General features: G+C 37.9%; 1 protein-coding gene across 10 annotated transcripts in view; it reads right to left on the reverse strand.

The window, feature by feature from the left end:
- Positions 1 to 652: 652 nt before the first annotated feature.
- The window catches only part of snap91a (synaptosome associated protein 91a), a 52,507-nt gene continuing 25,635 nt past the window's right edge, over positions 653 to 27,524 (reverse strand). Inside the window, exons 4-29 of one of the 10 annotated variants that reach the window (XM_024267657.2) lie at positions 26,294 to 26,396; positions 25,850 to 25,943; positions 23,894 to 24,005; positions 23,712 to 23,818; positions 23,596 to 23,637; positions 18,999 to 19,060; positions 18,884 to 18,892; positions 17,291 to 17,303; positions 16,977 to 17,152; positions 16,815 to 16,909; positions 15,278 to 15,292; positions 14,816 to 15,040; positions 14,034 to 14,111; positions 11,058 to 11,273; positions 9,102 to 9,185; positions 8,726 to 8,794; positions 8,390 to 8,470; positions 6,975 to 7,046; positions 6,561 to 6,785; positions 4,441 to 4,623; positions 4,335 to 4,353; positions 4,167 to 4,257; positions 4,005 to 4,097; positions 3,607 to 3,705; positions 3,235 to 3,323; positions 653 to 2,157 (exon numbers count right to left, since the gene is read on the reverse strand). In XM_024267657.2, the coding sequence (XP_024123425.1) occupies positions 3,243 to 3,323; positions 3,607 to 3,705; positions 4,005 to 4,097; positions 4,167 to 4,257; positions 4,335 to 4,353; positions 4,441 to 4,623; positions 6,561 to 6,785; positions 6,975 to 7,046; positions 8,390 to 8,470; positions 8,726 to 8,794; positions 9,102 to 9,185; positions 11,058 to 11,273; positions 14,034 to 14,111; positions 14,816 to 15,040; positions 15,278 to 15,292; positions 16,815 to 16,909; positions 16,977 to 17,152; positions 17,291 to 17,303; positions 18,884 to 18,892; positions 18,999 to 19,060; positions 23,596 to 23,637; positions 23,712 to 23,818; positions 23,894 to 24,005; positions 25,850 to 25,943; positions 26,294 to 26,396 (2,444 nt within the window). In that variant the 3' untranslated portion in view covers positions 653 to 2,157; positions 3,235 to 3,242. Of the gene's footprint in view, positions 2,158 to 3,234; positions 3,324 to 3,606; positions 3,706 to 4,004; positions 4,098 to 4,166; positions 4,258 to 4,334; positions 4,354 to 4,440; positions 4,639 to 6,560; positions 6,786 to 6,974; positions 7,047 to 8,389; positions 8,471 to 8,725; positions 8,795 to 9,101; positions 9,186 to 11,057; positions 11,274 to 14,033; positions 14,112 to 14,815; positions 15,041 to 15,277; positions 15,293 to 16,814; positions 16,910 to 16,976; positions 17,153 to 17,290; positions 17,304 to 18,883; positions 18,893 to 18,998; positions 19,061 to 23,595; positions 23,638 to 23,711; positions 23,819 to 23,893; positions 24,006 to 25,849; positions 25,944 to 26,293; positions 26,397 to 27,524 lie in introns of all 10 variants that reach the window. The other 9 variants (XM_024267654.2, XM_024267658.2, XM_024267653.2 and 6 more) reach the window with 9 other exon arrangements.

Raw genomic sequence — 27,524 nt, forward strand, 5'->3', positions numbered from 1 at the left:
CAAAACCTGACTAGTCGACTAATAGGAAAAAATATTAATTTTAATCTGAGATAGTCCACTTTTAAAATAACTGTTTGTGGCAAACAAATTTCACTCCTGCTAGTAAAATAAAAAAAGCTTTCTTCTTTTCAAGAAAACATTTGAAACAAACAAATAATAAAATAAAAGAAAAGTTTAACAACATCTAAAGGGTGAAAAAATAGTAAAATATATCATGTTATGTGAAGCATGGTGGTGGTACTATTATGGTGTGAAGATGCTTTATAAGTATTCAGGAAGAGGGAACTAATTCAATTCTTATATATGGGTAATATAAGAAAAATGAAGAAGAAGAAACTTGCTAACATAATTAAAAAATAAAGCTGCTTTATAGCAAAAATGTCAAAATAAATGTTGAAAGATGAAAGATCCATTCTGTTTGTATTGAGAATGAGGCAATAACTCATTTCTTTTATATTTGGTCCTCCACAAATAAAGTGTAATTATGAAAATTGTAAACATGTTGAGTGCACACTACTTGCAATCAAACAATTGTCAAACTTTTAGGATTATTCTAATTTTTAAGTGAAAAAAATATCTAAAAAGAATTAATTTGTTATCCTGGACATTCTGAATGTGCTCCTTCTGTGATGTGTAAAAAAATCACGAGAAATTCAATCTGTCATCCAATTTATTGCATCTCAAAGGGCTTACATGCACCGGGGAAGGCCATCGTAAATATAATAAATATACAGCTGAAAAAAAATACATTTTGAATAATTCAGTCATGAAAAATGTTAACAATCTCCCGTTTTTTTTTTACTCTGAATCACATCTGACGCTCACAACCAATCCACAAACATGAAAGGAACAGAGTTTAGGTCTATGTCTCTGCGGTTTACGGCACAGCAGGAGGGAGCGTGTGAAACGCCATCCGACACTCCAAACACTGTCACTCCAACCAAGGAACAGATGTGGAGGGAAATCTGGGAGAACAAGGTCACTGCAAAACGGTTCAACAGCGGCCTCTAGTGGATCAGAGGCTCCACTAGAGGCAAAACAGCAAAAACACAACGATCAGATGGAAATAATTAGTATATTTAATTTTGCCCTTTGGTATGTCTGATTAGTAATTCTGCAGGTGGAACACAGACAGAGTCAGTTTTGTAAGCTTGTAACATGTTTCATGAAGAAGGCGAGGATCTTTTTAAACCCCTCGGCCATTTTGTTCGTTTAGTTTACATGCTGCACTTAAAACTAGATTGAGTTCATTTAGCTGTGTGAACGACAAGTTTGTTATGGCAACCTCACACAATACAAAACGAACACACTGAGCAGGTCAAAGGCAAAATGAGGACAAACCCACGAGAACCGAGCCAACACAGCTGAACATTTATACAGAAGGAAAGCCTGAATCCAAGAAGAGTTTGAGATGCTCCTCGACAGCAGCGCCATGGAGGCCTGCTCTAAACAAACATGATCCAAATGACTCAGAGAAAAACATGGAAGTAAAAGCCATGAACTGAAAAAGAAAGAAATCACTTGTTGGTCATGTACGACTCCGAAGTTGTTCCTAAATATCCAAGACATGATTCATTTAAACGTGGTCGAATCCTTCCCAGATATTCTTAAAGAGGGTGGAGGAGGAGGGGGATACTCACACCACTTTTTACAGTTTCTTATTCTGGCTCAAACATTTATAATTCTCTTCAACAGACACACAGAAACAGAGACGTAACGCTCGCCAGAGAAATCTATGTACAGCAAACATGATCTTTGTAAACACCACACTGCCTGCTACTCCCAAACCAGCTTTGTTTACCTCTTCACAAGGAGGCGGGGTCAAGGACAGGTAAGAAGAGCTCAGGACACCAAAACACATCAATCATTCAACTCTGACATTAAATCTAAACACAGATCTCTTCTCTCACCTCTCTGGACTTTTTCTTGTCTGTGTGACAAAAAAGGATTAGTACACCGATATAAGCACACGCTTTTTTTTTCTTACTTTTTTATCTGTTATAATCCGCTATGGTTCACTTTCACAGTTTGTGCTACAACATATCACACTGGAGAAAGGTGGGGTGGAGGAGGGAGTAGCTGAACATGGCTGGCCTCCTGAGATGTTGACAGACACCGGTTAAGAGGTGAGAAGGCTCTGATTCCGAAGGAAAGCAGCTGGGGACAGGAAACAGAACAGAAGCATGTCAAAATAAGAGTCCTTATACAAACTATTTAAAGACCCACTCCGATTTAAATTTGGGTGTTTTTAACATGTTTTTGTAGCATTTTTGTGATGATGGAGGACATAAAATTACATTTCTCAGAATTTATTTATAATAACTGTGCAAATCAGTGGGGAAATGAAAAATGACATTTAAAAAAGACTATAATTGTGGGGTATAAAATAGGTCAATCCACTCCACTCTGACAAAAAGATCCATGAACATCTTAGTTTTCCTTGTCTGAGCTGGAATCTGGATCAAAACTGTTTGACTGCATAGCTCCAATATTTCTCACCGTTTTTATTGAACCAATAATGAGGGGCTGTAAGCTAGCAGAATAGCATCCACTCACAACTCTGAGGTGAATTTACATTCATTTACAAAGAGTTGAAGGACATTGAGTATTACAAGTCGAACTCAACATTTTGACAGAATTTTGTGCGTCTTGTCCTGTACTACAAAAAAAAAAAAAAAAAAATCAATAAGCACAACCAGTATTAAGAAGGACCGGATTATTATGCAAATGTTCTATTTTTGATAAAATTATAGAATTTTAAGTGTGTTAAAAAAAATGTGGCAATGGTCACTTAATGAGCTCGGACTTCACTTTGGTTTGTTAGATCTACATTTGTGGCAGAGATGCACCAACAACAGCTAAATTAAATATTTTTATGTAATCACTGCAGACATTACACTTGCTACTACTGCTTTTGCTGCATTAAGATGATCATATGTGACAGGGCGCCTTTTATTTTGAAAGGAACTTCTGTCAAAAGCTAAAAAAAAGGACATTTTCTTTTAATGTTTGTGTTTTATTCATGCAAAATTAACAACAGTTTATTTATGTTTATCATAGTATTAACAGAAGCATAAATACAAATCAGTGTCTTATTTTGTTAAAGGATGAGGAAAGACTTTGTAACTCCTACTGGGTTGTAGTCAGTGAGAAATCAACCCGATAGGTTCTTTCAGAGGTGAAGGTTGCAGACCCCTGAGTGAGATTATTAACATAAAACAAAGTCCTACACACCTGGGACGTTATAAGAAGTCCTTGAGGTCGAGTTCTGCCAGAGGATCCTTGGGCTTCTTGGGGCTCTGACCTGCAGGTCCTGGAGAAATCTGAAAAAGCAAGAAAAGTCATGAAAATTTATGTAAACAAATTAAACTCTTTCAATTCTGTGTTAAAAACAAAACAAAACAGAAATGGGAAGAGTGTTGGTAATCATGTGACCATCCATTTTCACTGGTATGGTTAAGAACTAGATGATAAATAAAGGAAACTTCACATTTTTGTAAACTTTTAATAGGATAAAACATGTAATGAAGGTATTTTATAAACGTACCACAATTATTTGATTACCCAGTAATGTGATTTTGGTTGTGTTGATGCGTGGTGTCTTACCGGAGCTCCTGGTGCAGCGGCTCCTGCAAACGGAGGTCTCATCATGGGCTGTCCCATCATAGGCTGCATGAGTGGAGCTCCAGGCCCCCCAGCAGGAGGCTGGTCAGAGGAGGATAAAGCGTTAAAATTATTATTAATTTTGCATCAAAAAAACTTTTAAATTGATTTAAAATTTATTCATATCCCAAAGGATAAATTCATCTGTTATGGCACCACAAAAAGTCAAAAAGTTGCATTAAAAAAAAAGAAAATCTATGAAATTTATTAAAACACATAAATAATTACAAGTTATAAGTTCAAAAAAGCTGATAAATGAAAGAATTAAATCCTAAAGGATCATAGATTAAAGGATAAATCCTCGATCAACCTATTTAAAAAAGAAGCATGTTAGAGCTCACCATTCCAAATCCAGGCTGCGCCCCCATTGGTGGCACCATGGCTGCAGCAGGAGCAGCACCTGGTACTCCGGGAGCTCCGGGGGCTCCACCAGCCTGCAGACACAGAGCTCCCATCAGCATCTGAATGTTTTCACGATTAGAAATGAGTCTCATCCGTCTTACCATTGGGGCTCCTGGAGTGCCCCAGCTGGTAGGAGCGACCTGCGGCGTCCAGTTGGCTCCTCCTGTCAACTTCTTTTCACTTTGAGGATCCCTAAAGGAGGAAACATCAGCAAAGAAAAAGGAATCCGACACAAATCTGCCAAAGCACCAGTCAGTGATTGAGTTTACCTCTTCTTCATTCCGAGGTCTGCACAAACGGAAAAGGATCAAATGAGTCATCTGTCCACACAAGACTTCAAACAGAAGGAAAGCTGCTCTAAAGGCTGCAGTGTACCTCCAACCAAGTTGGCCAGAGAGGAGTCCAGGTCTCCTCCGATGGTTTTAGTCGGAGGTGGGGTGGCGGGAGGAGCCATCGTTATCCCTCCAGGTGCGACGGGAGTTCCCATGCTTCCTGCTATACTTCCAGTAGTGCTGCCCCCGGTGCTCTGCGGTGTGACGGCGGGCATCAGCAAGTCGCCTAATCCACCCAACACTTGAAGAGACGATGAGAGACATCAGACACAAGAAAAAAGATGAGGGTCTGGATGATGCAGGGGTGGGGGCCAGGCAGAGAGATGCTGGGGTGTCACCGAAACATAAAAAGCATCTCAAAGACCAGAGCTGCAGCCACTTTATGCTGACATTCAAACTCACTGGAGGTGAGCAGAACCAGCAGCCATCAAGGCCACAAAGGAGCAAGATGACTGTTTTCAGGAAACATCAAAGTTTAACTCGTATTCACAGGCAGACTGTTCTCACAGCTGTTCTGATTCTTAATGACACATCCACCCTAAATTATTCAGGAGTTTTAGCCAAATATTTAAAAAAAATGTCAGTTTTTGTATTTATAGATTTGATTACCTGGAGTCTCCGATCCAATGTAAAGTCTTAGTCTCTATTCAGCTCTCTTAAAGATTTTCCAGATTTTTAGAGCAGACACACCATCCAGTAATTTAAGGGAGTCTTTTGTTTATTTGTAAATGCAAAGATGTTCTTGTTATTTTTTTCCTTTTTGGTGATTTTGATTTTTATACTTTTAATGCCTTTTAAAAATGTTAAGAGAGTGAATAGGACTTTCAGAAAGAATGAGAATCTATAATTGGTGGTTCAACTTTTACATTTAAACCAACTGAACTTTGACCAATCAGGGGCTTGGTAGTGACATATGGATGGTGTCCTTTTAAATTCAAGGAAGAGTCAACTGTTTGAAAATCCATCGTTGTTGTTCACCTTTCGACACATTCCGTCAAGGATCGCCACAAGAAATCAACTTTCACTGATTCACAGAGGTGGTCCGGCCGACAGTTTTATACCTAATGCCCTTCTTGATCATGAAGATAAAATTAATTATAGCAGTTTGTGCTCTTACTGAATTATATGACACCAATTCTGTAGTTTATCAAAATGGAGTTGTAAAGAAAAAGCCTGGAGCAAGATTGGCCAGATTTGCACCGGTTTGATATTTTACACCAAACCTCTTCCAACCGTAGGATCCAGACATAATAGTAAACAGTAAAAAAAGGAAAAACAAAGAAGAAGCCCCTCCTTGCTTGTCCAATGTGAACAACATAGGATAAATGCAATGCTTATGAACATACCGTAACACATTTCTTAAGTTTTGACCTGCCTCATCTCCCATATTCAGACCACCAAATTTGACAAAAAGTCTGAAAAACGGTTGATCCATGCCACTTTCATTGATCTAAATTTTTTAAAAGTGTCCTTTAAGTAGTTTTGTTTCTATGAATGTAGCTTTAGACCAGGAATCATAACACAGATTTGTGAATATTTATAGAATGCCGCAGCCTTATGAGATGGTTAAAAAAGTGACTGAAAGACGCTCCAGTGGTCCTTGATGACATGTGGTTACTTTCAAAAAGAAAGAAAAACAATAATTCTATCTCATGCAGGAGTCACATACTGACATACTGTACAGTCAGTGATTTCTCCTCGCTCTGCTGCATGCATGTTTGAAGTTTTCTGGAAGGATGGAGGGGAGGAGAACTGTCCAGATGGTGCATGCTGCCATGAACTGCAGCGATGAACTCACCCATTATAGAATAGAAGAAGCAAGCAATGACCGAGGTAAAAAGAAAGAGAGGAAAGAGGAGAGAAAGACAGCTTTACTGATGAGGAGGAGTGAGCAGGAGGTGAAGAAAGCACAGCGTTTGTAAAAGTGCAAGAGCTGTTGCAGACAGCGGCAGCAGTGCTGAGGAGTGAAGCATTCAGCGGAACAACAGTCTGCAGGATTTCAGGACACAGTCGTGTCTCAGTCATGCAGAAGTCAAGCTGTCAGCGGGAGAAAGAAACTTCCTCAGCCTTGAACAAAGCACATGTAATGTTGCTGAGAAAATTAAAAAGCCAGAAAGGTGTTGATATGAACCAGATACTTCTGAGCATTTCAAGAGACCTCACCTGAAGGGTTAAAGCCACCAGAGGGCGCTGTAGTGGCGGATGCTGGCTGTGCAGCTGGAGCCGGTACTATGGGCACTGCAGCGACTGCTGCTGGAACTGGAGGGGTTGGGGACGGCAGCGAGCTCAAGGCTTCAAAGCCGCTTTCCAGGAGGTTGTTCTGGATGGGAGCTGAGGTCGGAGCCAGAGCTGGGGCAGCAGTGGGGGCAAGAGTGGGGGAAATCAGACCTGAAGACGTCACAGACAGGGAGGGGGTAAGTGCAGACTTCTAACGTGTCCTCTTACGAAAAACAACAAAAGAATATCAGCAGATGATCAAACTGAGAACCAATAAAGCAATGAGTCTGCACAAAAAAATCTACTTAATTAATTTATGCATGAATTTCTTTTTCACTCGAGTCTTCTTTAAAGTCTCACCTCCCAGCAGGTCATCTCCAGGCCCTCCAGGAGCAGAGCTCTGCTTCTCCTCTGCAGGACCACCAAAGGAGTCTGCAGGAAAACCCAGAAAGGTAACACCCCGTCAGACATGATGGAACAGAAAGAGAAGTTTGTCAAAATTAAAAACTACAACCATCCATAAAGAAGGTGCAGACAGATTTAGAATAAATTATATCAAATGCCACACTTTTTCAAGCAGAAATGGAGGAACACTTTTACGATAATAACAATCATAATTTAAATCAACAAAAATAAATACTAAAACCAGGAAGAACTTTTTAAATGTATAGTTAAAGGAAAAACTGCAAATACAGTTTAAGCATAAAAAGGACAAGATTTATTAATCTAAAGAAAAATGCATTAAAGTTGCAAAAATGTTGCCCGAAAACTACAACAATATTTTATCAAATGTTTAGACTAAGGTACATTTCTGGCTTTATTTATTTATTTATTTATTTCATTTAACCTTTATTTATCCAAGCAAGACAGATTTAGAACAACTGGTAACATTAGACATAAATAAAAGCATTCATATCATCCTTTGATATATTGTTAGAGTCTTCCAGTGTTATTTTAACTATGATTATTCTGTTTTGAGCCAAAATAAATAAATAAATAAATAAACATTTGAAATCAGAAATTCGCCTCTTATTTGTGGACGGGACTGTTGGCATAGGGCAACCTATGATCCTAGGGCGAACATCTTCCCTTCCCTGATGCTCAGAGGTCGGAGCAGGGGGCTTGTGGCCCGCCAAGAGTATGTTCTATGTCACAAATTTGTTAAATTTCCAAATGCATTTTTTTGTCTGCTCCTGATTAACAACAATTTAAATAAAGAAATATTCAGAAAAAAAATTAGCTTAATTTTCTTTATATATGTCTTCCATCTTCAGAAAAATGCTGCAAAAACCTGTAAAAACACCAAAAACACAATTTTCATTGAAGTGTTTTTTTAAATGGTGTTCATGTCCCGTGTTGCACAAGTTTATCCTTGTTTGCATAATGCAATCACAAAAAGCTTTTTCATTCCTCTATCTTCTCAGACCCTTTCGGGGTCGCCAGAGCCTAACCCGGGTACTGATGGGCAAAGGCAGGATATACCCTGGACAGGTCACCAGTCTGTCGCAGGGCCTCAATCACACACCCATACACACCTAGGGGCAATTTAGAGTCACCAATTAACTAGGTTTGGGACTTGAACCGGGCCTTCTTGCTGTGAGGCAAGAGCACTAACCACTGCACCACCTGGTTTCAGTTGAACTGACAATTTTGCCTCAAAACAAGAGAAAATTAGACAATTTCTACAGATTGAAAAGTGCAAACATGTTTCGGCAGATATATTTATAGGGGAACAGGCTGTATTAAAGACAAATGTTTTGTCTGTGACACTTTACCCAAAAGGTCGATGACTGGTTCCGGCTCTGTTTTGGGTGGGGAGGAGGCTTCCGGAGCCGGAGCTGGAGCTGAAAATGAATCTGAAAAACACAGACAGAAAGATAAACCGGAATAATTCATTTAATTTACAGTAAGAGTTTCAAGTTCAGGGGTAGGATGCTCTGCAGGTGTCTGGATTTTCTGCCTGAGCTGAACTGCTGCAGCACACATGCACAGAGGGAGCAGCAAATGAAGCAAGCGTCCCTGCACCGTAACTTCCACATCCTTGAAGCGTGCACTCCTCACTCTGCAAGGAAGGGAAACTGATGGAGCAAAGGTACAGCAGCTCAACTCACCCGTCACGATGTCTCCAGCCGGAGCCGGCTCGGGCAAAGGAGAGGGCCCGCGAGAAACAGCAGGAAGGTCTAATATACCAACGCAAGCGAGAGGCAGAACACCAGAAAGAAGACAACCGTGGAGGTTGGGGAGCAAAAAAAGGCATTAGCGTAGCAGGTTAAAAGATAAAACATAGATTTAAAAGAAAAAAAAAGCAGCCACGACCACGACGACACTCCAGTGCTCAACGAGTGGGATCACATGCACAGTTCTCATACCACTATGGGGGACAAACCAAGATGTGTGAGAATAAAACTGTTGACAGAGGAGGGACACATGGAAACCAGAGGAGATAAACACGTTCCACACACACAGAAACCATATCAACGGGTGTACCTGAACCAAAAAGGTCTACGCTAGGAGTGGTAGCAGCTTTGGATTCTGTAGTAGGGCTTTGCTCAGGCATAGAATCAAACATATCTAAGAATAAGGACACAACAACCACATGGACATTCAGATTCCAAGTTCAGTGCATACAGAACCACGAGTTAGAAGAGAGATGAGGGAAAGCAGAGAGAGCAGAACATTTCATTAATAAATGGGTAAGTAGCTGTGTGTCTCGTCAGTGCAATGCAAAAGGAGTGCAGACGTTAAAGGGGAATAACACCAAACTCCATACAGGTCTTTCCCTCTTTATGCATATTTGTAATATAATGAGTCCGATCTCACTTGTATTCTTCTCTAAGTATAATGGAATAAATATATCTGACCTTTAGCTCTTTGCTATAAAGGCTTTTACAAGTTCATTTCATGGAGTGTTAGGTGGGTGAATGTGGTGTGCTGCTTTACCAACAAATTATTTCCTTCAATAAAAAAAATACATCTTTTTTAATCATTTAGTCTTAAAACGTATTTTCTTCTGCTTGTTGCTTACAGTTTATTTCCAAATACATTCAGAATACAGTCAGTTTTTCCTACAGACCTTCAGTATTTTCTTTGCTAAACTATGACATTAAAAATAAAAGATTTACTTTAACTCTTAAATATGGAGCCCCTAAAGGGGTGCTGGTGCACACCAGATAGTAACTAATACACACCCGATAGCAACCGATAGTAACTGGTGCGCAACGGATAGTAACTGCTGCGCAACGGATAGTGACTGGTGCTCACCAGACAGTGACTGGTGCGCAACGCATAGTGTCTGGTGCGCAACGAATAGTGACTGGTGGGAAACAGATAGTGAGTGGAGCGCAACGGATAGTGACTGGTGCGCAACGGATAGTAACTGGTGCGCAATGGATAGTGACTGGTGCTCAACGGATAGTAACTGCTGCGCAACGGATAGTGACTGGTGCTCAACGGATAGTGACTGGTGCGCAACGGATAGTGACTGGTGCGCAACGGATAGTGACTGGTGGGAAACAGATAGTGAGTGGAGCGCAACGGATAGTGAATAGTGCGCACCAGATAGTGACTTCTGTGCACCGGATAATAATTGTTGCGCAACGGATAGTGACTGGTGCACAACAGATGGTAACTATTGCGTACCACTTTCTATTTTTTGCACCAGATAGTAACCAGAAAGAACTTAATTTTTACTTCAATTTTTAGAAAAAAATTACTTGAATTTTTTTTTAGCTTCAATGTCTCTTCAGAGACTCAGTATTTGAACTGCCCAACCAAGACAAAATCAATACTAAAAAAGTTTTTTCTGCTGCAGAATGCCAGGAGGGATTAATCCACACCATCAATGGTTTTAATGTATTTTCTAAATGTTCTCCACCATTGGGTTGAGCAGACCAGAAACAGGGCTAAATACATTCATTAAGATGTGTGTGCACAGATTAACTTCTTGAGTTTTTCATGTGTTAGAAACATGAGTCTGATCACTATTCCCCTTTAACTTAAGTGCATATACTAAAATAAAGCATTCTCTGTTTACAGAATCTAAAACATTTGCAGCAAGCCAGAGAAGAAAACTGATTTCTTCCCTTTAAATCTAGCAAACAGTCTGTTAGTATTTGGTCAATAATCAAAACAAGTTGACACACCTCTGATAATGGCATTAAAACATCTTTGCCCCTGAATAACACACTTTTGCCAGTTTTTTTTTTGTTCCTCATCAAACGATTGGATTTAATGCTTTTTTGATGTTTTTTTCTTCAATAGTTTGGATTGGAACAGAGGTGGACAAAGTGCTTGATCAATTCTAACTGAACAATGGAAAAGAGAAAAACAAATTTGAAATGTGGGGACTGCCAGATCTACTGTAAGTGTTTGTCTGAAACCTTCATCATCCTCATAATGCAGGGCAATGCAGTGAGAGGCAGAATGACAGCGAGAGGACTTTACCACCAAAGATATCTAGAGTCGGGGCGGCTGCAGACTCTGTGGTGGTGTCGGTGTTGGTGGAAGGGGTGGGGGCGGCGATGGGGGCGATGATGGTCGGCGCCTCGTTAGAGGTGGGAGGAGTGATGGCAGCGGCGGCCCCCGTGTCAGCGGGCTTCATAGCGAATAGATCCAGCTCTGGAGCAATGTCGGCGCTCCCCTCCGTCGTAGCAAAGGGGTCTTTGGGAGGAGCAGGAGGGCGGCGGTGTTGAGGGTTATGTTCAGAAAAGAGGGGAATGATGGGTTAAGAGGCTGTTAAAACAACAAACATCATGAAAAGCATTTTGGTTTGGAAAAACACCTTTGACGCTCCAAAGGTTGGTTTAGTGATCATGAAAGAAGCATTCTGGAAGTCACTGACTTCAGAGCTGTATGGTCACTGCAGGGTCGATTATCAGCAGTGATCCATTTCTACACATCTATCACAAATCATTTTGAAGAAAACATAGAATTACACAAGTTTCTATTATTTTATTTGGCCTAACACTGTACTGTCACTGTGGCTGTGGAACTGTGTTTAGAAGATCATCATGGAGAGAAGCAAGAACAAAGTTCAGCCATAAAAACTCATTTTAGCTGCAGACAAAATCTAAAAGAGAAAAAAAAATGTTGTTTAAAGATGACTGTGCTGGATAAAAAATTGTTATTGATAAATAATTAAAAAAAGACAGATTTTTGTTGCAGACAATAAAGTTCTTCTAGCATTTACTGAATTCACCTAAAATAAAAAAAATCAAATTGCGTCTGTGATACAGAAGTCTTCCTTTATCACCCCCCCCAAAAAGAACATTCTATAGCAATACATTAAAAACATTTAACAAAGAAATTTCTGTTTCTGACCGAATCAAACAATTTAACAAAAGTCTGAGTCGCTGTTTGAAAAGCTTTAATAAAAGCTTTAATATTGAATAAAAGCTTTTTGACAATCCTCAATACTGATTTATTTAATTTTAGTCTATATTTTTTGTAAAATAGAAACTTAAGGCTGGTAAATTTAGAGTAAAAAAGTAGCTATGCAGTATGCACCAAAAACATTACCTCTATTTCTCCTCTAAAATGTATAAACTTTAAAGAATTAAGCAAAGAGGAAAGAAAAGAAAATGAGAGCTTGTTTGGTTTTAGCAGAAATAGAAATACATTAAAAAAATGCCTACAAATGTGGAGAATCCACATAAAATTTGAGCTTTGTTTTCTTTCATAAACGAAAGCACTGTCTTTTTTTAATTTTTTAATTTCTAAATGGTAAATTAATGTTGTTTCACCCAATAATGTATCATTGGGGCTATACAAAGATTATAAGGTGTTATAAAAGATTATGTCTTTTATATTTTTTTTCAAGCATAGATATTGTATGGTCAACATTGAAGAAAATCAGCCGAAATGTCCTGCGTTTACCTGCTCATATCTATTCCAGCCATTATTATTGTGTATATTTGAAATAAAAAATAACTAAACAGTTCATATAAGTGTATGGGTAGTGGTGGGCGATATTACGATACATATTGTGTGGGCGAAGAAATAACAATGTCTGGGCGGAAGAAAAGTGTCTATCGTGCCATTATGGAATTGAGAAACTTTATGTTTTGTTTATTTTTAATGCTGCAAATTGTGCAAAAATGTGTTTTTCTACTGTGAAATTGTTGTGCAATTTTAACTTTTTTTTTTTTTTATTCAGCTTATATATATATTTGATTTTTAAAACAAATGTGAAGGCTGCTGGATATCAGCCACATCTGTTTTCATTTGATTTATTTTTCTTAACTAAAATGTTTGTTTCTCAATTGTGACTATCCAGTTATCTGTAACTTAAAATAGTCGCAAAGTGGAGATATTTTTTCTGTGCATAGCTGAAAATATGCTTTATTGTGGTATATTGTGATATATCGTTATTGTGATATAAAATAATTTATGTCATGATATACAATTTTTTTCCCATATCGCCCAGCACTAAGTACAGGTGTTTACTTTCTACAAAGAAGTACATAAAAACTGTAAACCATCAATATCCCAGTTTTAGCTTTTTACTCTCTATTCTGACTTGTTCAAAGACATTTTTAGAAGTACAAGTTGTTAGAAAAGTTTCTCTGATAAATGAGTAAATATAAGCTGTTCCTAACCAGCCCTGCAACTTCAAGATGACACACAAACCAGCAAAAGACATTACAAGACATCCTCAGAAAATAAACCGCTAACAATGACTAAGACAATACATTTTGAAATTGGAGTTTGTGACAGATTCATTTCTGCTGTTTATTATTGTCACCTTTAAATTCTTTTATCACTTCTTCTTAAGAACGGTTACTAGAACTCATTATAACACATTTATTGGGAAAAAGTGCTTGGCTTAGGTTGGCCTAAAACCTAACATGTAAACTGATATGAACACTTGCACCCCATTCAACAACAAGTTCTACTTTAATACATATTCTACAAGCCTGTAGTGGTTTTGATAGTGTTCGATCAGTTTGTTGGATGAAAATAGTTATGCAACTTTTCATCATTCTGATGTCAAAAGTGATCATTTTGTTTTATTTTAAACACCAACAACAGCTTCACTGGCTGCTAAAATCACCTTATGTGCTCAAACTGCAGAAGGCCAAAGAGAGTGTCAGATGGAGTTATTTAGAGCAAAAAAATGTTAAAAAATGAGTGCTGCTATGAATAATTAGGGTTAAAAAATACTCAAATAGATGGTGGGTAAATTCAGGGAATTATTTGATTATAATCAGTTTGTTACGGGAAAAGGGAGGATAGGAACACTTTAATGTGGGGGAGGAGAAGGTCCATGACTGGGTCATAAGCAGGATTTGGGTGCAGACAGTAGGCCACACGTTTGATCTACTGTCTCCTATGAAGGCTTAAGCAGTTTTAACATAAATCAAACAGCACCCCCCCACTCGGTCATGCACTCGCACTTGCACAGACAGCCTTTTCACCCACCAGATCCAGCAAATGCATCAGCAGCGGGGCCAGCGGCCACGGCAGCAGGACCGTCTCCTGGGGAAGGTGCAAACGCATCTGGGGTATTGCAGACAACAACAGCGGGAACGCAAAAAACAAGCCGACACACCAACACGCATATGGGTGCACAAACAGAAAATGAAGCAACAGATGAAATGGACAGGAAAGAAAAATGAGAGGTCAGCATCAGGAAAAAGCTCAGAATACAAGAAATATGCAGCCTGGTTAGTGTAGGGTTCGGTCGAATCTCATCATCTGTCGATGACTTTTGGGTGGCTGCATAATGCTGCATTCAGTGACGGCACCTGCAGTGCAGGCTCGTGAAATGAGGAATTGTCACAGGTTAGTGGTGGTACTCTGTGACAAGAGGAGAATGTCAAGTTTGGGGATGGAAGTCTCTCTTTGACAGCGTCACTGAACTCTGTTTTCAGAGATCACTGAAAAGTTTGAGTGATCAGTCATTTTACCTCGTCAAAAAGACATCTAACTTCTTAAAATATTTATGAAAACCTCAAAAACCTGTCAGGAATAAAGAAAATCATGTGAAAAAAGACGCATTTAAACCACAAAACAATGGGTTAATCACCTGTTAGTGGGTGGTTTTAATGTTTTTTTCTCTCTAAATTGGTGCTTTAAAAAGCTTCAATGTTTAAAACTCAAACTGTTTAGAGATTTTTAGAAGAATCATACATTTCTAATGAAGTTTGCAAAAAAAAAAAAAGCATGAAAAAACTGGCATCCCACCCTCCACCTACACTGACCTCCGAAAAGGTCGATGTCTGTGGCTGTGGCGGCTGCAGGAGCAGAGACAGGCAGCGAGGTAGGCACCGGTGCAGCCGGTGCAGCCGGCGCAGCGGTGGTGGCAGTGGCAGCTGCAGCTGCAGGTGCGGCGGCTGCTGGGGCAGTGGAAGCGGCAGCAGAAACATCGCTAGATTCTCCGTTTGCTAGGAGAGCTTCAGACGCTCCGTCAGCGGTGGCTGGAGCTGCTATGCCAACAAAAGCCAGCATCCAAAAGCCGCGACCGAGTCGCAACGAGAGATTAAAGAGAGTCGATGAGGAAAGAGAAAAGACAGCAGTGTCAAAGTGAAGGAACATTTGGTTTGAAGGTCTTTTTTTGCCAGCAGAGAAATGACAGAGAAACAAAAGAAAAGCTCAACATTGACCAATGAAAAGCTGGCCTTCATGTGGTTCAGTGAGATGACGGCTGTCGGTGGAAAGCTTACCCTCAGCCAAGAGATCTGCAAACCAAACAACACGACAGAATATACTTCAAAGGAGAAATGGCTTTAATCCTGCAATATATTTAATATATTTGTGGAACTGGAGTCCTTTAACTCCTCAAATGTATTTCAAATTACATTTAAACTAAACAAATACAGAATTACAGAGTTTCTTGTCTTTATTTAAAGGTGACCCCTGCTCTTCCATTATGGTTACATCAAGTTTCCAACACATTAACCCAAAACCAAAACTAGTAGCTTTTAAATCTATTAGTGTCAAAACAATTATTAGCTTAAAAACATACAGAACATTTAGTTGCTGCATTTTGTAATTCACGAGTTGAACTGAAGAGGATTGATGTCTTTAATGTGTTACTTTTTGGGATTTTTTTTCATGAAAAGCAATTGAAAAAAAAATCAAAACTTCCACCAGTGAGTCTCAGAGATAAAGACCTGCTACTGAACAGTGCAGGTGAAGTTTTCCACATTCCTTGTATTTTCTGAAAGATAATAAATTAAATATGTGTACAAAAAAAACAAGTAAACAAGAATGAATTTCAAATCCATTCACGTTTGATAAAGTTCAGCCCACTGGTGTTTTTCCAGATCAGAATAATCCAGACGTAACATTATTAGAACATCACTGTATGGTCACGTCTTTGCTAAACTCTAAGTGTTTCCACACATTGAACTGTAATGATGGTTGATCATTTTATGCTGTCATTGCATGTGCAGTCCACTGTGATGCACTGTATCATAAAATAAACCTAGCCTTCCTCTGATCGAATTATATTTTCCTAAATTGATTATCAATATTTCTCATTTTGAAACGATTTTTTAATAGAATAAGTCGATTTGATTCTGCCTCCAACAGATCAGACTGGTTGGGTTGTAGGTGTGTAAATCGATTAACTGATACAGTACCATTTCTTTAGTAAAAAGTTTGAACTTTGATCACTCTTTTTATGTGATGAGTTTAAGCGTATAACATTTTAAGCTGCAAAACAATTTTTACTCGCTATGCAGAAGGGAGTTTCTAGGAAATTAAATGTTGCTTTTCTTTATATATTAAAGAATGGTGGCTTACCAAAGTAGACCAAAGGAGGAAGAGAAAATGTCATTTTAGACCTTCGTTGTTTAAAACTTTTCATGGGAATACATTAGCTTCAGTGGAATTATACTATGTGACACAGGTTATATTTTATTTTTAGGAAGGAAGATAAAATCAATAAAATGTATATATATTTTTAAAGTAATAACGATACAAAAGCAAAGCAGTATCAATATATTCAAAAGGATGAAATTAGACTTTGTGTCCCCCACTGGTTTTTAATCAGTGAGAAACAGATCCAAATGGCTCCTTTAGAATGAAATGTTTGGATCCCTCTGGTTTAGAGGACTTCAGAGTGTAAAACCTGGTGAGTTTAGGTTTTTAATGTTAACAGTTTTTGATATTAATTTGAGAATTTAGTGAAACTCAGAAAATGTAATATTGCATGATAGTTGATCCATTTGGAGAGGTCGCTCATAAAGATCTCACCTCCCCATCCGGTTGTAGAAGAACTGGCTGCAGCTCCTGCTGCTGAAGAAGACAGCATGGGGTCGAGGTCCAACAGGAACCCGTCGTCAAGCGCACTGAGCACAGAGCGAGAGGGTGAGTGCATGGAGGAGATCCTCTCATCATCACAGAGAGGACTCTTACTTGCTGGCAGCGGTGGGGGCGGGGGCTGGTGCGGTGGGAGTTATGGCAGGTGGAGGAGGTTTCGCTGGCGGTCCGGGGCGAGCCGGTGGCCCGCCGGCTGTGGCAGGAGGCGGGGGTTTGGCTGGGGCTTGAGACGGAGCAGCAGCAACAGCAGAACTGTTGTTTGTTGTCACGTCCTGAAGGAGAGGAAGACACAAAAACACGGTCAAACTAAAGAAAGATGTCATAAGTTATTTAAAACCTTAAAAATGTTTTATCTTTGATGAGCTCATAAAGACAATCATTTTGAGGTTAATAATAATTAAGTAGTGTACCTTTGTGGGGGATCTGCAAATAAAAACAGACACAGGTTAGAGTCGGATAATAGACAATATTTAAAAAATCAATTCACACATTTTTTACCCAAATTGTATCAGATTCATGCTAATGATTGCATTTATCTGTTTGTTGAACAAGCACCAAAAACAGAATCAATAATCAAACGGATACTTCTGCTCTCTGGCGAAAAAACAAACAAAAAAAAAATATATAAAACTCACAAGTGCAGAATAGAAACATGCAAACTCCATTCAGAAAATCTTAAGCTGAGATTCAAACTGAGTTTTTCTGCTGAGAATGGAGACAGCTTCATGTTCTGGTCCATGATGTGTGTTTCTTTGAAAAACGAAAACATTTGACTCGAGCATCTGGTCGATATGTTTGAGATAGAAGGGAAAGCTGTTTAAGACAGATATGGGTTTGTTAGGCACCAAAATCTACACAAGTAAAAATAAGAGAATTCAAGTACCGTAGGTTTATAATTTAGAGCAGGGGTCACCAACCGTTTTGAAACTGAGAGCAACTTCATGGGTACTGAGTCATACGAAGGGCTTGAAAAAACAAATTTGCTTAGTTTGCCTTTAGTTATATATTATTAATAATGAATAATCATACTCTTCTCTGTGAAGACACTGATTTCTCACCATAATTATCAAATGTGCCCGCGGGCACCATGTTGGTGACCCCTGATCGAGTGGTTGTAGCGTCTACAGTCCCTTAAAGGCCCACTTCAATGAAAATGCTGATTTTTAATTTTTTTTTTTACATGTTCTTGTGGTATTTTTCTTATTATGGAGGGCATACATAGAGAAAATAAGATTAAAATTATGATTAAAATGCATTTCTGAGGAAGAACCCACATTCAGCGTGTTCTTGAGTCCCACATGCCCGGGAATTTTGTAGCTTAAAAGTATGAAACAAAGCTAATTACTGTATATAACCGAAAGTTTTATTTTAATTAAATATAACTTGAAGATTTAGCATCTGAAACTAAAATTTCTGTTTGAAAAGATAAAATCTTAAACTGCAACAGACTGAAACTCATACAAAAAATGATAAAGAAAAATATTTAAAAAGGATCGTAACCAAAAACAATCAGTTTTTAACTTTTTTTTAAGGAAAAAAACATTTTTTTGTTGAGTTTAAAATTGTTTTTCCGTGTTCAACATTACACCAATTTGAAGGTTTTCACTTGAAACTTTCGCTTTTGAATAAGGTTTATTTTTCAAATAAACAAACATTATGGCCTTGATTTAGCTCCATACAGCTCTCAGCCAGAGAAAGTACACATCCATAGCACAGGTGTGTGCTGACTCCAGAAAAGCAAAACACAAAGACGTAACACAATAAGAGAAGTAAACACTTGAGGTTTGTGAAGTCCAACCTCAAGGTCGAGTTGGATGATAACAAAGATCATTTATATGTTAGCAGCTAAGTGTAAAAATCATGTTAGCACAAAAACCAAAACAGCATCTGCAACAAAGCCCAGGTTGTTGGTTCAGATGCATTTTCTGAGAAGTATTAAAAACAACAGGATTAACAGATATTTATATCTGCAAATCACATTCTGGTTGACACAGATTACTCACTTTTCCTCTCTGAGTAGTAAAAAAATGAAAAAGTAAAAGAAAGGAGGTGACAAAGATTTATTAGAATAAGTTTGATGAGAACGGTGACAAAACTCCACCACCTTTAATGACTTACGGTTTTTTCCCTTCCAAAGTGTTCAGGTGGGTTTCAAGGGACTCCAGAAGACTTTCTGGTGCCTGTTGGGGAAAAAAGACAGTTAAAAGCTAACGCTGGGGCAGTAAAATGAGACATCAACGGGGAGACAAAAAGCTGTTTTCATGGAGGTTAACAGAAAATAGAGCTTTTGAGGAGAAGTGGAAGAACTGAATACTGACAGGTTTTTATGAATGAACATTGGCTCAAATCAGAGCTCAGTTTCTTGCTTTCTCTGTTCATTTTTTGACCATTTTGAAGTTAATATCATACAAACTGATCTCCAACATGTTGAACATCTGCATCATAGAAAATCTTTACTTTGTTTTTAGAGTTCTAACCTTTTATAAATCTTTTGTTCCAAAGGAAATAAACAATTTCTCTGCCTCACACACTAAATATCTTAACATTTTTATGAAGTGATACTTTTTGACTGCTCAGACTTGGCTGTATTAATCAATTAATCACAAACCAAAAAGAAAGTAGAGTTAGGCTTCATGCAAATAGAACAAGATTCATTTAGGCAAGATGCATGTTGGGACAAACAATAATTTCATTGTCATGCATGATTCTAAATCATCAGGCTAGTTTAATCATTCACATCCACTAATTTTCCTTCCTAAAAGTCATTTTTTTATTTCCTGTTTCACACTGTAAAGTTCCTAATCCTAAAAATGAATAAGCAGACTGAGAACAGTTTACACTAGAGTCATCCTGACTCTTTACAACAGGACAGCATCAGGGAACAGGTACAGTGTCAAATTGGACTCTGACACTTTATGACTTCCTTTATTTTTCTTGTATAGTGATTCAAATTAAAGTTCCATTTGTTAATTTGATCTCTGCATCTGACCCATCCCCTGGGGGAGCGGTGAGCTGTAGACACAGCTGCACTTGGGAACCATTTCATAGTTTAACCCCACAATCCAACCTTTAAATGCTGAATGTCAAGCAGGGAGGCACTGGGTCCCATTTTTAGAGTCTGTGGTGTGACTCGGCCGGGTTTTGAACTCACCACCTTTCAGTCTCAGAGGAGACACTGAAATTCCACTTGTGACTCAATTTTGGTCATAAATTCATCCTTTTTGCCAGCTATTACATTTATTTGACTAAACCAGTTGTTAAAAAGACAACAAAGGACATCAGTTCTAAAGTGTAATAATTAGTATTAATCTGATCAGGCAAAACAAACATCCTAAATGTTCTGATTGACTCAGAAATTACCTTTCAAAATATACAGATCCTTTCAGAGTATAATCAAACAGAGGAGCAATCTGGAGTTAACAACTCAATTGTTTAAGGATTATTATAAGATTATTAGTATAAAATGAACATTATGAGTAATCCTTTCTCTTAAATTTGAATAGAAGGACTTAAAAGACTTCATCATTTGTTTCCCAAACATAATTATTGTGTCAAGCAACATATGAAAGAAATAAGAAAACTGGCACTCAGAGTGAGATCAATTCATTTTAGATTTCTTCTTTTTTCTATTCATTTTTTGTGCGCACGTTTATCTATTTTGCATCAGATATCCTGACTATTTTTGTTTATTTTCTGTGTATGTATATAACTGTAGTGCATATGTGTGTAAGTATTTCTTAAGGGAGTGTGTTTACGAAAGAAAACAGTTGGTCAGGTTTTATGGAAGTTTATAAAAGTGGACTTTCACACATAAAATGTTTTAATGTGCACATGGTGGTGCAGCCGCTGGTCATTTGGGGTTTTCTTGCTTATTCAACCCACTAAACCCTTTAGTGTTTTTTTCTATATTTATTTTTGGAGTCTATTTTCTTTTGCTTTATGCACTCTCAGAGTAAAACATTAGAGTTTATTTATTATGTACTCAGGAGTAAAAGTGAGCCCCTCTCTTGCAGTTCATGATTAACTATTGATCCATGACTCTGACAAAACCCAGCCAGCTGAAACTGGACACAAACAAAAGACTGCCCCGCTTTGATGAGAAAATAAACACCATTGTAGAAAATAAAAGATGAATACTACCTTAAATATGTGATTTAAAATTCAACAAGATCTACATTTTTATGCTTCACTGAACTCACAATGCTGTTGCTACTGGGAGATTTCAACCTTTAACCTGGGCTGTGGAGCAGTGACTGCAGTAGAATATTGACCCTGCAAATTCCCTTAACATCAGTTTAGGAGTCCACACATGTTTTCTAATGTTCTACACCTAATATAAAAGTCTTGTTGATGGTTTTATTCAATCAGAGCCCAGATTATTTACCTGGTGAATACATTTTTAAATTGTGAGTATTCAAAATATCCCAAAAGTTTCTACTCAGATGGTAGCACAATGAAACTGAGTTGTTTTAGAGTTTATTTTACAATGCAGAAAACAGGCCTTCTGGAAATAAGTCAAATAATTTCCAAAACGTTTCTTTGAGGAAGCAAAAAAAAAAAAAATTACTAAGAATTCTTTTTAAGAAAAAAAATCTAGTCACTGAAAGTCTAGTCAAGTTTATTTTGCTGTTTCAAAACTTTCAAAATCAAGTTATTTTTCTTTCAAAACAGAAAAAAAATTCTCAAAAAAGTAATATTTTTCCTATCTTAGGGTTGAGTTTTATCCCTCTCATGCTGTTTTCACACTGGTGATATAAAGACCAAGCATAGATCTGTGAAGGCGTTCAGATTATTTTTAGATCAGTGAGGTTCCAACACAGATTGACCTCCAAAACACTTCTCATACCTCGACTGACAGCCTCTCTAAAATAGCATTTTTAACATTTTTAACCATCCTTTTGGTGGTGAACTGGAGGGTTCGCCCCTTTCTGAGACAAAATACTTTCTCTATTCATATGAAATACTTACAGGTATGCACTCAAGACGTTACTAAAGAATTACATAAGGGTGGAATGAGAAACCAGCTCATCCAAAATAAATCCATGATTAAAACGATCCTGTCTGGTTAGCATTAATCCAATTCCTCTTAAAGGAGCTAATAGCTGACTGACATTAATGCACGGTGATCTGGATGACTGATGGGGTTTTTCTACTGAATGTGCTGACATCCATCCTTATGCAGCGTACAGTTCTTGGCTGTAGTCCTGTAGTTAGAGTTAGGACCCACTCTGATGAAAATGTTTTTTTTAACATGTTTTTGTTGCACTTTGATGATGATGGATGACATACTTAGTATTTCTCATCAAAGGTTTGGAACAATCTCTCTAAAAATGTTCAAATCTAGGCTGAAAACATTTATATTTAGCAGTGTGTTTTAAAATGGGAACTATTGTATGTTTTTAATTATTTTAAACTTCTGAATTTTAATCTAATTGATTTTTTTATGATTTTACTTGTGTTTTATCAAAAGATTTCTATTTCCATTTGTATTTTTACATATTTTTGTACAGCGATTTGAATTGTGTTGGGTAGGAATTGTGCTTTATAAATAAACGTGCTTGCATATATAAAAAAATTAAGCCTAAAATTGTATTTCTGAGTATTTCTTTATTCAAATTGTTGTTAATCAGGAAAAGATGAAAAAAATTACTTTTAAAAACAGATTGTACTTGTTATGGGCAGAATTTATAATGAACTATGTCCTGGAAAATGGCAGAACCCTAGATAAAAAAAACACTGAAACACTTTTAAAATAGATCAAAGGATGATCAGAATGGGTCTTTTAAACTCTTCTTTTTAAGAGTTTTTAAAAAAGCTCTACCTCTGGTGGTTTTAAAGAAAAATCTCTTAAAGGGTTTAAAATTAGAGGCTTCTGAAAAAAATCATCTTAACATTCAGTCTGCTTTGCATTGAAACATTTGTGCAGCATCCTGAAAAAAGTTGCATTTCTTCTGCATGCAATATATCCCAATCATTCATGCTGGCATGTTTAAAAGGAAATAACAAACAAAAAAGAAAACTTGCAGCTGCTGAGTTTCCCCTGCAGATCATTTTGATTTAAAAATCAGGTTCCAAAAATATCTTTGTCAATTCCAGGAGCTATTTGTTTCATTTTAAGCATGTTAGAAGCTTCCTATAAGACTTAGGCTGCCACGGAAACTCTTCAGCTCCAACCAAATGGGTCATTAACTAAAGTAATAAAAGCTTTTGTTCAGATTCTTGGCAGCCAGCGTCGTGTGGCATGTCACAGCTCACATTCGGTCAGCTCCTACAGTCACCTCATCCCTCTTCATCTGCTGTGTGTCTGCTCGGTGTGCGCTCACTGTGCAGTGTTTTTAATTTCGGTGCACTCAAAAATGTAGACTCTCTCTCTCTCAGCTGGCTGCTTCATAAAGCTAGCTCTGTGCACTCATCACTACTCACACTCTCAGCCTGAATGATCAATCTGCATCTCTGGAAGTGAAAAGAGAAGGGGGGAGCAAAGGGGCGTCATTAACCAAACAACCACAGCTCGCTGAGGAGGTGAGGCGCTCCGTGAGTGTCCAGCTGTGGTTGAGGAGAAGCGACCGGGACGTTAACAGAAGGAGGGAAAAAAATGACAGGGAGTCACACTGCATGCAGGAAAGTTAGATCGCACCACCAGCGTGCTCTGTTAGTTTAAAAAAAATCACATAATTGAAATAGAAAATGAATAGAAACGGTTAGTCTCTCTTACCTGTGTGAGCTCAGGAATGTCATTTTTGTCTATTCCCACTTGCTGCAAACACAGACAGACACGTGAAAAGGCTGCACACAAACAAAGAGCCCATCAGTGGGAGTTCTGCAGGATACCTCAGCTATTTTAAAGAACTCCGACACCCTCGTCATTCGCGTCAGGAACCTCTTGTAGATCTCCAGCCCGTCTTTGCACTGACTCCTCTTCATCTGAAAGAATTTTTCTGGACACAAGAAGTTCCAGCATTTAACTAATCCACCAGTGAGAGTAAAGTGATCCGAAAGCTGTGTTCCTTTACCTAGCAGGTTAATGATGCCGTCATTGTAGCAGGCGTAGAGCTTGATAAGGTCTTTGAAGAGCAGGAGAAAGCAGGAATTTATCACTCCGTTGTTCAGCTCCTGTGGATGCACCTGAAGACACATGTTTTGTTTTTAATGCTGATTGATAGAAATAAATTATCGTAAAAATAAAAAAATATATTAAAAAGTTACATATTTTAGTCAGACCAAACCCTAAAACATAGAACATGACAGTGTCAAACATGTTAATAAGTTCCGTTTTTAACCTATTAAAGAGAAAACAAAACAGATTTTGTCTGTGTTTCCATGACTGAAAAGAGATGAAGACTGCAGGATGAACAACAGTTCAACAAACATGAGGAAGAACAGAATATCAGACCACATCAGAAGTTCATTTGTGAATCGGTTTCCAGTTTTAATTAAGAGAGAAAAAAAAATCAACTTGTTTATTGCTTAAGCCACAGTAGATGGAGGAGTTTTACTTTGGTGGAACATCTTGTAGCGACTATAACAAAAAATCTAAAGTGGCTAAGAGACTGATGCTGGGCCGGTTATTGTGCTAAACAAAGGGACTTGAATTAGGTCATGCTTTGAACATTTTACTAATGAAGAAAAAGGAAATTAAATCAATTTAGGATGACTCTGGCTTATTGTAAAAGCAAAAGCAAAAGAAAAAAAGCACAATAATGGGCAAAAAACAACAAAAAAGCGGTCAACAAAAAATGTGGTAACCCAACCTTTAACTTACAGGTGCAAAACCAACAGGTGAGTTACAGTATTATCACAAGAAAAAAGTCTCTGCCCACAAATATGTGACCCACCAGATAATTACCTGTTCAAACAATACTATAATCAGAAAACACTATTCGTTCACCTTAATACAAACAACAGTTTCAATTGTACTGTTACTATTAATGTTGCTCCTCTCTAAATTAGAGTTTATTTATTCCATTTAGACTAATTTAAAGATTTTTTAACATGTTTTTGTGGCATATTTATGATAATTAAAGACATTTTTAGGGTAAATTAAGCTTAAAATTGAATTTCTTAGTATTTTTTTATTCAAATCATTATGAATCATGAGGAGATATTAAGTAATCTTTGGAAAAAGAGGCTATTTGCTACGCAATAAACAAGCTTGGAGGGCCAAAAGCTCCCTGATCTATGGTCTGAACTTATGCCATCCATTCAAGATGTCAACCCAGGCCAAATAACCAAAGAGTCATGGACTTGTTTGTTTTTGTACATCTTTCTCAATCACGAATAAATCTTGAGTCTTAGTGTGACAATCTCTCCTTGTTTAAATGTAACTGTTTACATAAATTTAAAAATAGGGTGTTGCCAAAAAATCTCTCTGGTATGCTGTTGGTACGTCAGCCTAGGTTTGCATTGTTAGTGATTCTTTTTCTTTTATTCTCACCTTTCATTTACCTTACAAAAAACTAAAAATAACATTTTAAAAATGGTCATTACAGCACAGAAAATGTGAAAATCTCCGCTTTACTTTGGTCATTTGATATCAGCGGGTGTTATGCTAAAAATCCCCTGTTGCTAATTCAAGAGCCGGATGTTGGATTACAGTTCTGAGAACAAAACTTTGTACGTTTTTTTTCTCCTTTTGTTCTACTTTCAATCATTTAACTTTTTTTTTTTTGGGTTTGAGGGCATTGTATGGGTTCTACACATTTTTCCTTGAGTCTTGTTTTTTTGTTTTTAACAAAACACTGAGTTAAATCCTTTTTTTGCAAAAGTGCTATAAAAATAAAGTTTGATATGATTGGTAAGCTAATAAATTACTTGAAATAACATGAACAGGGAAGTCTTTTAAAGGGAAACACCAATGAGCACAAACTTGCATAATGAGCTACAGCAACAGCTTTAGTCAACTTCTAATAAACATTAGATTTCTGATTCTCACATTCTTTGATGTTTGCCCATCGGCGAGTGTCACTCACTTCAAAATCCAGCAGCGCATCAATCTGGCCCTGCAGGGTGTTCATTCCTTTCAGCAGCTTCTCCACTGACATGGTCCTCATTGCCCCTTCAGCCCTGAGACAAAAGGACAACAAACCACACAGTGGATTTAGGAAGAAGCATACAGAGGGTGCCCCGGGGCGAGGTAGTGGTTAAATCTCCCTAATGCAGAGGGAACAGCATGGGCTCATCATGAAACTGACTTTGTTTTTATGCTTCAGTAGTCAGAGTGAAGACACATGCTTAGCACTAAAACAGTTGTTTTCTGGGAAAGACTGATGACAATGCGACAAAATGTTCCTATTTTTTGAGTAATTTAAATGTTAAAAATATTGATAAATAATATTTCTTTGAAAATATGTTTACATTTTGAGTAAAAATGCTAGATGAAATGCTACCCTTGATTGCATATTCAGAAAATTTACCCTTTCTTGACCCGGCCAAAGTCAAAAGACATCTGTCTGTAGGCGAAGGCCTTCTCGTTCAGATAGCGGCCGTAGCGTCTGATAAATGTGGACATGTCGTAGCCTGAGGAGGACAGACAAACTTTAGTATAGATGCTCAAGCAGGGTAACCTAAACAGGCTGTCAGAGCACCACAAGCCTGCCTTCATAATTACAGTAATGCAACAAGACACGCTCACATTTCCTCCTAAGGGACGATTTAAAATCTCCAATAACCCACTGGACATACTGTCAGTGTGAACATCTGGTGAAAGCTCAAATGTTCCAACACCTCACAGTCTGGCTCAGGTGGAGTTTGAACCAGCACCTCCTTACTGTGAGCCAAAAGAGCTTACCACCACATCACAACCCATTCTCACTTCATTTCTCCCTGTAAGTGCAAGAATGTGAGCATCTCATTTAGCTTTGACAGCTCCCGACTTGACAAGACAAAATAGTCTGTTTGCAATTGTAGATAATTTTATCTTGGATGCACAGAAAATAAAAAAAACTAAATGTTACGTGAACACCTGAAGAAATTTCAGCTCAGATTAACTGGGAGGTGCACAGACTTAGTCATCGTAACTGATCAGACATGAGAGTTTGACATTTTTGGCACATTAATGTAGCCAGAAAATATGCAACAGTCGTGCAGACAGAAGGTCAGCTGGCTGGTTCTGTCTCCGGTCGTCACAATTTAGATTCAAAGGTTGACATTCTGCACAAAGACGTCTCACATCTCTGCTACTTCCTGACTTTAGACAACTGAACTGAAAAAAGTCTTAGACGTCTTCAGGATGGATATGGGACACAAACCAAGAAAAATAAGCATAAACATTTTAAATATTTCTAACAACATTGTATCAGCCTATTCCAATACTTCACACTAATTCTAGCTATCCAGATACGCAGCAGAAACAAAGGCGTTTGAAGTTCTCACTGAGACGACTTTGACAACAAAATTAAGTTTCACATTAAAAGTCTTTGTTAGCTTTTGCGAATCTATTTTGGTGTAACTGGACTGGAGCAGCTGTAAGTGCAGTAGCCTCAACAAAGACACAATTCCTGACTTAGCTAATGTTCATAGGAGTTATTGCATTTTCCATAAAGTTGGGGTAAACAGAGGATAAGGAACGCTGGAGAAAAGGTGATTAATTTACCAAATTAAAGTTAGTACAATATCTGCTAAAGTACACAGCAACGTTGTAAATTT

The sequence above is a fragment of the Oryzias melastigma genome, linkage group LG16 (assembly GCF_002922805.2).
Source record: "Oryzias melastigma strain HK-1 linkage group LG16, ASM292280v2, whole genome shotgun sequence".
Taxonomy (NCBI): Eukaryota; Metazoa; Chordata; class Actinopteri; order Beloniformes; family Adrianichthyidae; genus Oryzias; species Oryzias melastigma.